A 13,273-nucleotide genomic window follows, 5' to 3' on the forward strand; every position below is an offset into this window, starting at 1 on the left:
GAAAAAATGAGGCACAGAAACACAAGTACAGCTATGCAGCTCCTTTGCATAGTTAAGAAAGGCAGGTTATTTTTTATTTGCCAGCATCCTAGTAAAGATAATGGTACAAAAGGATTAGGCCACATTATCCAGTTCCACTTACACAATTTTTCTCATTTTTTAATCATATGACAGATCTTTTGACATGCCAAAGCAGACCTAGGAAAAAGGTAACATATCTCAATTTAGGATACTGACTCTATAAAATGCCTTATTTTCTAATTATTTCCTGTCATTCCTTCCCTAAAAGACTTGTACCTAATATAGTACTAAACACAGTCAACATTTACTTTGTTATTTCTGATTCCTACAAAATGAAGATATTTCACTAAAAATACATAGCTGTCACTTGTTAAATAGATAATTTTCAATTTACAAAACCGCATATACCCATATGTTTAAGATGTCACATATAAAGTTACCTTAGAGTTGTCACCATAAGGCAAAGCTCTGCAATTGTACCTGCCCCTCCTGTTATCTCAGCACATTGAAAACGTCTGTAGCACAACCACAGAGCAAGGAAGTAAAGGTGGTGATGCCATCAAAAAGCTTGTGAGGGGGCGCCTGGGTGGCTTAGTCGGTTAGGCGTCCAACTTTCGCTTAGGTCATGATCTCGCAGTTCGTGGGTTCGAGCCCCGCGTCGGGCTCTGTGCTGACTGCCAGCTCAGAGCCTGGAGCCTGTTTCAGAGTCTGTGACTCCCTCTCTCTCTGACCCTCCCCTGCTCACGCTCTCTCTCTCTCTCTCTCTCTCCCCCCCCTAGAAATAAATAAAAACATTAAAAAAAATTAAAAAAAAAAAAAAAAAGCTTGTGAGGACTTTAAAGCTCTGGTTTTCCTCTGGAATTCTCCCATCTCTCTGTGAGCTTAAACTTCTGCTGGAAAAACCTTAGTTAAGGCAACACACTACTCTGCCATAATTTGGGAGGACTATCATATAGTTACTCTGACTCCTACTGCCATATATTTTATTGAAAAATAATTTTATTTAAGCATATACAAATAAACTGCAGCCTAACAAAATCTTTGTTGAGGAGAAGAGGTAGGGAATCTGCATACTGTGTTAATTATCCATGGCAACGAGTCAGCAATGAGTTCTAGTTATATATTTAGCTATCAAGATAAACATGCGCCCGAAGAAAGTGAGCACTAAACTAAGAACTAAACTTTAAATTAAATAAGGTAGGGGCACCTGGGTGGCTCAGTCAGCTAAGCATCTGACTCTCGATTCTGGCTCAGATCATGATCTCAAGATTCATGAGATCAAGCCCCACATGGAGCCCCACACTGATAGCACCGGAGCCTGCTTGAGATTCTCTCTCTCTCTCCCTCTTTGCCTCTCCCTGACTCGTGCCCTCTCTCTCTCTCCCAAAATAAATAAATAAAAACATTTTTAAAAATAAGGTAGTGTGCCTTATTATTTTACTGTCTAATCTGACATTTATCTGGGTCTTAGTTATAAGTTTGAATCTATCAATCAATACAAAAAAAGGTAGGTATACTCAGAATCAGGGAAGAGAAATAAGCTATATGGATGACAAAAACCAACTGACTATTGTGCAACTCAAACTCATTCCAATAACATAGCTAAAAGTAAAAATCTAGAATATTTTATGGCCAATGGTTATAGAGATCTTTTTTCTCCCTCAGTGACTTCAACAGGACACAGCAGCAAATAATGTATACCTTAATAGAAAATCATCAGGAAATAGAAGTATCTTTAGAAGAAATAAAGTGGCTCTAGTTTTTGGATTTGGTATAACTGATAGCTAATTTAATAAAAAATAGCTGGGGACAAGTTTTTTGTTTTTTTTTTAAAGAATTCCAAAATGTCACGGATTTCAAGTTTCTAAAGATTAAAAAGTTACCTGTTTAACTTTTACAATAATATTGTAATCATTTTTCTTAATTTCTGGAACTGATTTTTAAGTCCACTTTTTTTTTGCTGTCCCGTACAATTTATAAAACAGCATTTCACATATGCATGAACATACTATGCACTTGGTATATAAAGAGCTTTAACATATTGTGGATTCTTAGAAGTTTTTCAAAAAAAATACATCTATAATATTTTAAGAGGAAACACAATGATTCTGGAATATCCAGAAGGGATCTGAAATATTAAGGGTGTCACAAATTGACAGTAGTACAGGAAATATGTCTTTCTAGAAAATATGCATTTTGGGAAAAATCAACCTATAGCCACATATGTTTGGATTACTATCTGGGTTCAATCAATATTTGATACAACATGAAAAATAATCTGGCCCTAAAAGTTATTTGACTGACTTTCAAAGATGCAATTAAATAAAGGTGTACTTTACTTCAAATATGGGTATGTATTCTGAATTGATCTATAACCTACAGTTTTTCATTATGTTTCATAATTTTTTAGAAAATAATTAGTATCTAACTATTAAAAGGAGGAAATCATTTTCTGTTGATAGCTAAAAACATGTTGAATCTAAAACGTCTATAGTTAACAGTTATATTCATCTATTATACTTAGTGGATGATCCTACATTGTTCCTCAAAGCATCATTCGTGTTATGATGTGAATGGACCATTCCTATACAGCTGGTGGAAATACATTTAAAAGTTAAAAATGAATCCACCCTATTACCTACTGATTCCAGTCCCAAGTATTTGCCCAAGAGAAATTAAAATATTTATATCCTAAAATACTGGTAAGGTAATATCTATAGCAGACTTATTCATAGCAATGAATATTCAAAATGTTCACTGGAAATGATCAAATCATCAACAGGGGCATAAATAATCAAACTGTAGTAAATTCACTTGATGGAATACTACTCATCAATAAAAAAAAAAAACTACCATATTCACAGCATGAATAAGTCTCAAAAACATTATGTTGAACAAAAGAAACCACACATAAAATAGTACTGCTGCATGATTCCATTTACATGAAATTCAAGAATAGGCAAATAGTCTATGGTGATAGAAACATCAGAATAGTGGTTGCCTCTGAGAGTTGGGAATTAACTAGAGGAGGACACTTTTTCCTTTAAAAGTGACCAAATTAGTCTACATGCTATTAGGAGCACTAATTACACAAGTATATATTGACTTAAACTGTATAATAAAATCTATATGTAATTTTATAACAATAAAAATAAAATTTGACAAGATACCTCAAAAAATATTAAAAATTCTGAAATTTAATTAAACTTAATTTAATTTTAATTGAAAGGAATAAATTTTTTCCTCACACAGGACTACTTATGAAAAACCAATATCCTTAACTAAACATGCTTGCAATTATTATGTGCTTATAAAAATACATTCATACTTATCTAAAGAATGGAATTTTTAAAACATCTGCATAATTGTTATTAAACATTTAAAAAATTCTGTTCTACTCCTCCACAAACCTCTAAGTGAAAAAAATTTAAACCTCTGGGTGCCTGGGTGGCTCAGTGGGTTGAGCATCTGACTTCAACTCAGGTCATGATCTCACAGTTAGTGGGTTCAAGCTCTATGCTAACAGCTCAGAGTCTGGAACTTACTTTGTATTCTATGTCTCCCTCTCTCTCCGCCCCTCCCCTGCTCATGCTCTGTCTCTCTCTCAAAAATAAATAAACATTAAAAAACATTAAAAAAATTAAAACCTTTGAAAAATCCAACTCCTTTTCTCCTGCAGCCCAGCAATGGACTCAGAGAACTCATCACTCCTTAAGTGTGCCCTAACTTCATCCTCTTGGAATCTGAATAAATAATCTCAGGTACAATTTTCTAAGTGTTACCTAGTTAATCACTAATTCATAAATAAACCAGTACAGAGAAGCTAGGTAACTATAATGTTACTCAAGGCTACCAAATCCAAGATCAAAACTCAGGTATCTGGCTCCCATTTTCAGAACTGCAGTTACACAATCACAATGCCTAATCAACCATTTTAGTAGATCATCAGATATAACCCAAAATATATCAAGTAATATTTAAAAATATTCTACAATGGGACTACAGAAGTTTAATAATTTGACTAAGAGCTAAAGTCAACATTTGAGTAAGAAAAATTTGAAAAGAAACAAACCTTAGAAGACTTCCTTCGGCTTCTTCTTGTCCAAACTACCACCAGTTTATCTGGTTGCCTGTCAAACAGGAAAAAGATTAAGTATAATTTCAGTTCTCTTATATCAAATTAATAAGGTTCAGTTCTACTGCCTTTTTTAAAAGGACAAAGTGTCACCTACCTTAGATTACAGAGAGCAATTATTCTTACAATAAATCACTCCAAATGATTCAAAAATAGCAAATGTTGAATACAAATGTAATCTAATTTAAATGACTAATATTTTATCTACATGTTTTTCTAAAAATCCTTTAGCAAATTAATCCATTGGGACAAACCAAATAAAATACTTAGAACTGGTGACAAAAGAAAAAGCACACATATATCTTCTCTAAAAAGTAATGCTATACATCTAACATATTATCTACTTTAATCTGGAGAAAAATAGCATAAAAATGGCACTTACAAAATAATTTAAATCTATAGGTTATATACTTTTGTGTCTCATATCTTATGAACAATGCTTGTGGTTTTCAAAACATTTTTATAATCTCAAAAATCTTCATAAAAGCAGTACACTACTAAAAAAACATATAAGGTACATAATATTATTCCTATTTTATAAGCGTAAAAAACTGGCAAAGTAACTAATCAAAAGTTCTGGCACTGGGGCACCTGGGTGGCTCTGTCAGTTAAGCAACCAACTTTTGATTTTGGCTCAGGTCATGATCTCACAGTTGTGGGATCTATCCCCTCACTGGGCTCTGTACCAACAGTGAGGAGCCTGCTTGGGATTCTCTCTCTCTCATCTCTCTCTCTCTCTCTCTCTCTCTCTGACCCTACCCACCTCCTTCCTGTGTTCATTCTTTCTCTCTTACCCAAAATAAATAAATATTTTTTTAAAAATCTCTGGCAGAACCAAATATTAAATATAGGTCTTTTAACTCTCAGACCTCTCTTCTTTACCTGCTAATATAAAGTAAAACAAACAAGCAAAAAAACCTTATGTTTTCAGCTAATACAACTACATTCTCTTTAATACCTAGGAAAAATATCAAGATTATGATTATCAGTTATTTTCCTTAAGTCTTATTTTTTTAAAATCTTAGATAAAAGCTTTTTAACCAAGAAATGAATGGCATACCTATCCTGGTGACCTTTACCTCTTTCCATGTGTCATTTATTTTGCCTTAAAATCCCTCAGATGACCTGTCCTCTCTTTCATTTAATTAAATACATACATATACATAAAAGGCCACCAGCCATAAACTCCTTACCCAGTGATTCGCCTACAAACCTGTCCAAACAGAGTTGCCCAATGAAAAAGTACTACGGAACTAACCCAGAATGTAGCACAGAAAAATAAAGGGATAAAAATATTTTAAAACAAGGTAAGAGACATAAAAGACAGATTGAGACGTACATACACCTAATAGAAATTCTAGAAGTTCAGAATAGCAGGAATGGCAAAGAAAATACTGAAGAGATAAAGCTAAGAATATTCTAGACTTAAAGAGAGAGTCTTGAGATAGAAAGTATATATTAATGAACAGGATAATTAAAAATAAATCTAATAGCTAGATACAAAATATCAAACTACAAAATAGCAAGAATAAAGAGAAAAACCATAAAAAAAAAGATAGGTTACCAACAAAGGAATGATTGGACTGATAGCAATTTCTCATTAGCAGAAACAAAACCCAAAAGACAATAAAGCTAATGATCTTCAGGTTGCTAAGGGAAAACAGCTGTCACTGCTAAACTATCATTTAAGAAATGGTTTTAGACATGGCTTGGAAAAGAGCAGATAATCAATAAATATTTGTTGAATGAATGAAAAAAAAAGAAAATATATGGTTTTACACATGTGAAGACTAAGAGTTCACAATACATACATCCTAGTTAAATAAGGGAAGGAAAAGGATGCAAAAAGCAACATTAATATCGTAAAATGTTAATTCTTGTTCATTTTAGGTGGTGGAACCCCCCCAAAAACTAGACAAAAAACAGGAGGAAGGTTCCAGTAATGAAAATGACTAAGTAAGGAGTTATCTAAACAAATGCACCATGTTTCTGATGGTGATAATAACCAATAGAAAAATGGTGGTTCTCCATCCAAGACTAAGTTTAGTTCTGAGGGTCAGGCATTAAAGACAACAACTGTAAAATAAAACCAATAGCTTGCTTCAGTGAATCTTCCCACAGTGAAATGCTGGGAGCAACAGCTAAATGCAGAAGTCTAACTAAGGTGAAACAGAACAAAGTTTCTATGAAATATCAAGAGTGTTAACTGAAGAATGCAAACCGATGCAGAAACAAACAAAACCTTGTTCAACACACAGAGCAGCAGAATAGGACAAATGACAGTGAAGACGGGAAGCAGTAAAGTAACAGAGGGAGGTGGGAAGAAGGTATGATCAATGTTGACAGCTTAACAGTACAGGAAATAAGTAGCCAACAAGTGTATAAGCTACCTTGTTTGGAAGTACTTATGGTTTGCTAGAATGAACATTAAACCTAGAGTACTACACTAATCTTTTCATTATGTCCTCATCTCCACATCTCCAGGTGACCCCAACTCTTAATGATATTTCTATGGTACTTCTTTAGAAATGCTATAAAATCTTACAGCTTGTCCTTGCTTATATATATCTCTCATATCGAAGGTACTAATAACAAACTGGCGCCTACAGGGTGAATTTAACAGATTCATTTCCCTTAATAATATTCCATTTTATTTAACTTTGAATTTAAATTGTGAAATTCATTTCTAATTTAAATGCTTTAAACAAGGTCCATGTTGTCTGGATTACTAGAGCCTCCAACACTACCTTGCTTCACACCTAACCAGCTTCTACATTTGACCCTTTGGCAAACTGGCATCCAAAATAACATCCATCTTTCTGAATGTTGTTTTTATGAGGCACTTTACCACCCGACTCTATCTTCCTAGCTGCATAACCTACAAATATCTGAACATGTATTCCTTCGATCTCTTTACATTTAATGCTATGACCTTTCTTTAAAAACTTCCTCTTTCCTCCCTTTTCTACCTGATAAACTCTCTAATTCATCACATCCTCTGTGAAACCTTGACCACTTCTCATTTCATTTCTACCCCATTCCACATTCCAAACCTTAGGCAGTTACCTACCTCTACTACCGTATTTCCAGTAATACCCTAGAAACACCGGTATCTAAATATTCTATATGCCCTGTATTATATTACTATTGTTTCTATCTCCTCCACTAGATTGCACTCCTTTATCAACCATATCTTGTTTTTATATTCTTAGCAATTAATAAGAATTTGGTGCAAGACTGAGGCTCAATGACCATTTGCTACTGAATGAATCTTAAGTTTCCACCAGGAATTCCCAAATGGTTAATTATAATTGATGGTCCAACTAAAGCCAGTAGCTATAGAATACATCCTCTCTGCAGCTTATTTGCATTTTACAGGGATTCTCATGTTGGCTGCACACTGGAATCTCCTGGGAAGCTTTGAAAAATACTGATGCCTAGGTCCACTCCTGGAGAATCTGATTTAATTGGCGTCATGTACAGGTTTGTTTGTTTGTTTTTAACTCCAACAGATGATTTTAATATGCAGTCAAAGTTGAGAACCACTGTATTACATAGAGAGTGGTAAGTAATCTCTATACCTCCTGACTTAACACTAGAGAGGCATAAAGTTGTGCCAGCAGTGGGGGTATCTGACCAACTCCTTCATCTAGGCCACCATCTAGGCTACCTAACTGTTGCCTCCTTCCAGCCCAGCTTTTCAGCATCTCCCTCCCCTCCACCATTCTGACGTTACTGCTTCAGAACAGGGAAGCATTTTACTATAAAAAATCAGGACGGTGGTCTCCTAACCTACCTGCCCTAAGTTCCAAGAATGCAATTAGGACATAAATGACTTACTTGAGAATGCCCCCAAAGACAGCTAAACTTTTTTGTGTGTGTGATTCTAAGTCAGGTCTCATTTTTAAAATGTCTTTACAAGAAATCAGTCCAGGGCGCCTGGGTGGCTTAGTCGGTTAAGCGTCCAACTTTCACTTAGGTCATGATCTCGCGGTTCGTGGGTTCGGGCCCCGCGTCGGGCTCTGTGCTGACTGCCAGCTCAGAGCCTGGAGCCTGTTTCAGAGTCTGTGACTCCCTCTCTCTCTGACCCTCCCCTGCTCACGCTGTCTCTCTCTCCTAGAAATAAATAAAACATTAAAAAAAAAGAAATCAGTCCACCTTTGCATTATCAGGGCAACATTAGGCAGTGTTCTAAAACAAAGAATGGTGCTGTGAATTATTATTCTCAGTAGAAGAGTACCAATAACCACACAATTAGCTGACCACAATTAATATTTTAAGCATTTGTGCTGTAGTAGAAAAGAACCATTAAATATTTACCTATGTGCACACAGGAGGCAGGGACGGAGCAACTGTTATCCAACTACTAAAGAACCTATAATTATACCATTTTTTATCCAAAGAGTCTAGACAACCTGGTAAGCTTGGGTTTCAGAGAGAATTCAATAATCACATATTTAACATTTCTACTCTATCACCTAAGCAGCCAGATAGGCCTAAACATAATACATACACAGACATATAAACCTACAGACATATAATTATATATATGTTCATTTTATACACATGCACATAAAACGTACACAAAGATGCAATTTCTGTGAAATCTATCTAAAGAGTTCCATTAAAAAGATATGAAGTCTTTTGGTGGGTTTATTCAGGGAAGAAAACTTTTTAACAAAAATTAAAAATTTTTTTAAAAATTAAAATTTAACACCTCTAACCTACCCTCACAGTCCTTAAAAATGAACTAATTGAATGGAAAAGCGGCAAGACTTATTTCAAAGTATGGTCCTGATGCTAAATTCTGGAGAGTAGGCAGGAGGAGGAAAATAGGAGAGGAAACAGGAGAAAATAAGAGAGCTACAATGAACAAGATTATAAAACAGTAAGCAGTATCTTTCTTTGACCTGTAGCTAAATTTTATGACTTCCGCTTTGGCACTACTGACCTACTGTGTATCAAGGTAATTTTTTTTTTTTTTTTTAAATGTGGGGGCAGTTGCGTAGCTCAGTCCATTAAGCATCCAATTCTTGATTTTGGCTCAGGTATGATCTCACAGTTTGTGAGTTTGAGCCCCACATGGGCTCTGTGCTAACAATGCAGAGCCTGCTTGAGATTCTTTTTCCCTCTCTCTGTTCCTCCCCCGACTTGTGCTCTCTCTCTTTCTCTCTCTCTCTGTCTCTCTCTCAAAATAAATATAATAATCTGGATTAAATTTAGGCTCCACTCTCATGTGTTTCATATACGTGTGTGAGGTGAGACTAAAAAAGCTATAAGAAGGGGCGCTTGGGTGGCTTAGTCAGTTGAGCATCTGACTTCAGCTCAGGTCATGATCTCACGGCTTTTGAGTTCAAGCCCCACGTTGGGCTCTGTGCTGATAGCTTAGAGCCTGGAGTCTGCTTCAGATTGTCTACATCTCTCTTTCTCTCTCTTTCTCTCTCTCTCTCTCTGCCCCTCGACGGCTCACGTACTGTCTCTCTCTCTCTCAAATATACATAAACATTAAAAAAAACTTTTTAAACCATGAGAAAAAAATCCAAAACATCACATGAAAGCCAATCTCATTACTTTCCAGAATCATAATATGCATTCAAAACATATTTTACTGAATGCCTATTATGTTCCTGGCATTGTGCTGAGCCACAAAGATACAAAGATGAATGAAGATTACCTCAATCCTCTAGAAGTTTATGATCCACTGAGGAGAGACAAGCAATTAAACAAACTATCCCACTCCCGGCACAACCTTGGAGAACATGAAGAAGACAACAAAAACCTTATGCTGAGAAGGATCTACTGATACATATCATAGGAAATAAGCACCCTAACAAAAAGAGCTTGCCCAACTGCTGAAAGTTCTTATTTAAAATTTATTTTATGCTGACAAAAACTGAGGACTGATGGATGTGGGGGGGAGGAGGGATGGGCATGGAGGAGGGCACTTGTGGGGATGAGCACTGAGTGTTATGTGGAAACTAATTTGACAATAAACTATTTGTAAATAAATAAATAAAATAAAATAAAATTTATTTTATTTTATTTATTTATTTTTTTAATTTTTTAATGTTTTATTTATTTCTAGGAGAGAGAGAGAGAGAGACAGCGTGAGCAGGGGAGGGTCAGAGAGAGAGGGAGTCACAGACTGAAGCAGGCTCCAGGCTGTGTGCTGGCAGTCAGCACAGAGCCCGACGCGGGGCTCGAACCCACGAACCGCGAGATCATGACCTAAGCGAAAGTCGGACGCTTAACCGACTAAGCCACCCAGGCGCCCCAATAAAATTTATTTTAAAACCCATAATTTATGACACCTTAAATATAAAGTCCAACAAAAAATGAGTGACCAATACAGTATATCTACTACAAAGTTATAAAGCTATTAAATATATTTCCCAACAACATTTACAAGCATGGGACAATGCTTAGGATATCACGTTAAGTTTATTTAATACAGATTTAAAATTTTTTTCTCTATACTATGTAATGAAAGAAGACATCAGGGGGCAATAACTCAAAATGCTAACTGTGGCCACTATTAGAAAATAAAATTATGTAGCATTTTAAGGATATACTTGTATTTTCTGGAATGCATTTATATTGCTTTATGCTGGAAAGTTATTTAAATGTGGGGGAAGTTATTTAAAATAAAACAATCATTTTAAGTTTAGAATAAGTATGAACAGAGTTAACCAATTACTTTAATTTTTAAAATTTCACTTCAATTTAAAGAGCTTTTAGATAACTGGATAAATTTGTTTCTAAGACAATAGAAGTGAAAGGGCTGTGTTGTCTTAAAATAAATGTTTTCCAAGGTCTAAGCTGGCCCTACCCAAAACTTTGACATAGGTCCCACGTGACTTTGGCAGCCTCCCTTCCCTTATTTGCAGTCCCTCCAATTCCTGGGACATTTTTCTTTGGGCATGATAAGTCAATATGACACTCCATTAATGGCCCAAACAATAACAATATGACACATGCTTTTCAGATCACTCATTCTCTTCTACATAAATTAAAATTCCCCTTTCTCCAGAGTAAGTATCTTAGAAGGGTACTGAAAAGGTAAGAAACTGGAGGAAACAATGTGTATTAATCTAGGAGATTCAAATTTGTAAAAGACCCTTCCAAGACAACATAGTATGGAGGAAAAGAATACTAGCCTGGAGGAAACTTCCTTTTTCCTAATTCTGGCCCTTCAGAATGTCTCTCCATTTCTGAGCCTATTCTCTAATTTATCAGATGAAGAGAGGATTAAGATCTCAGCTAGTTCTAAACGATTCAATGACTAATATTAAATGACTGTAATTGAATAAATATTTTGTGTTTTAAAATTAAATGAGAAATTCTGGAATAAAGAATTTATGACATGAGGGGCCCCTGGGTGGCTCAGTCAATTAAGTGTTTGACTTTGGCTGAGGTCATGATCTCACAATTCGTGGGTTCGAAACCCGTGTCAGGCTCTGTGCTAACACCTCAGAACCTGGAGCCTGCTTCAAGATTCTGTCTCCCTCTCTCTCTGCCCCTTCCCTGCTCGAACTCTCTCTCTCTCTCTCTCTCTCTCTCTCTCCCCCCCCTTCTCTCTCTCAAAAATAAACATTAAATTTTTTTAAAAAAATTTATGGCCCGAAATCACTTGCCTTCTATCTTCTAATAATCTAGAGACAGCTAATATTACTAACTTGAATAACATTATGAAAGGGGAAGTAATATTTTTCAGAATAGTAAACTGACCACTACGTTCCCAGTCCAAAGCACAGTTGCTAGTCTTGGGAGGTGTTGCAAGAAGCCCCTCAACCACATCCCGCCCACCACTACCACCACCATGTTGGGACTAAAATGGAGCCAATTGAATCGAGAGGATTCTGGGATGCAGAGGAAGGCAGAGTCAAAAGATAAAGGTGTCTGGGCTCCTGGATGACCACATGGAAGGCCAGTCAACCTGGATCACTTTCTCTATCTGAGAAGTGTGCAAGAAATCAACTTTTCTTAGGTTAAACCACTTGGAATTTCTGGGTGTGTCTGCTACAATAACTTCTCAACATTTGAGAAAATTCAGTAAATTAAAAATATATACATATACAACAATAAAACAGTTGTTATTTTGTAGTGAGTTTACAATGCACAGTATTGAGACCAATTTAACCTTTTTATGTCCTACTGTTTTTCATTTATATAAAACTGATGCTTCTAAAGGTAAAAGACAGCTATAACTCAAAATTTAGTAATTAGTATTTAAGCCTCTGAGCTTTTCCTAGATTAAAAATAAGGAACCGTAAGTCTTTAGACAACAGAAAGTACAAAATATTCCTGCCACTACCTAATCCAGGCTATGTTTACAATGAGAAAAAGAGAGCTCAAAATATTAATCCTGTAGTTGATGTGAATAGCCACTTCACTAAATAACAAGGTTATTCTTTTTTAGGGAACGGGCTCTTAGCCACAACATAACATTTCATGGTGCGATGCCGCGAATATTGAAACAAAAGGGGAGAAATAGTCTTATCACAGAAGTACTCTAACTTTACTATTTCTCAAGTAATTATTTTTATCCTTCAGTAGGTACATCTGCCTCCTATTGTACTATAACTGCTGTAGCTCCAGTTAATTATATTCCTTTATGCTTACTTCACAAGAGTTATTCAGCACACTGTAATAATTAATTCAATAGGAAGAAAATTATACAAGACAAAGTACTTATATATAGGATATATTTCTTTTCTGTAAAATGAAAGGATAGTTCTAATAATAAGAAATGTAAACCCTTGTCACTTAAATAAAAACTTTTAAAAAAATATTTTGCATCTTCCTACTATCTTTAAAATATTTTCACAGAGTGATTACTTTTGGTTGAAAATATTTAAGATGGACTTTTGCTGACAGGTGTTTCTAATACATATATATCAGTAGTTAAAGACAGCACCAGTTAGACTAAGGAGGTGCAGTCTGGCATACTTGAACTGCATATACTTTTTAACTAGCTATCAAAAATATATAAAAATATATGTATATATATTTCTTTTTTGCTGTACTATTCAACAGTACAAAGGTTTATCATTCTTTATTATAAAGTTATTTCTTTTTTAAAAAATTTTTAATACTTTTTTTGTTTTTGAGAAAGAG

General features: G+C 35.2%; 1 protein-coding gene across 2 annotated transcripts in view; it reads right to left on the reverse strand.

The window, feature by feature from the left end:
• Positions 1-13,273, reverse strand: part of LOC120237157 (EH domain-binding protein 1-like) — a 107,116-nt gene that overhangs the window by 12,138 nt on the left and 81,705 nt on the right. For both annotated transcript variants that reach the window (XM_039240330.1, XM_039240329.1), the window contains exon 3: positions 4,094-4,151. In XM_039240330.1, the coding sequence (XP_039096261.1) occupies positions 4,094-4,151 (58 nt within the window). The remainder of the gene's footprint in view (positions 1-4,093; positions 4,152-13,273) is intronic.

Source organism: Hyaena hyaena, unplaced genomic scaffold, assembly GCF_003009895.1.
Source record: "Hyaena hyaena isolate Hyena2069 unplaced genomic scaffold, ASM300989v1 scaffold_173, whole genome shotgun sequence".
Lineage (NCBI taxonomy): Eukaryota > Metazoa > Chordata > Mammalia > Carnivora > Hyaenidae > Hyaena > Hyaena hyaena.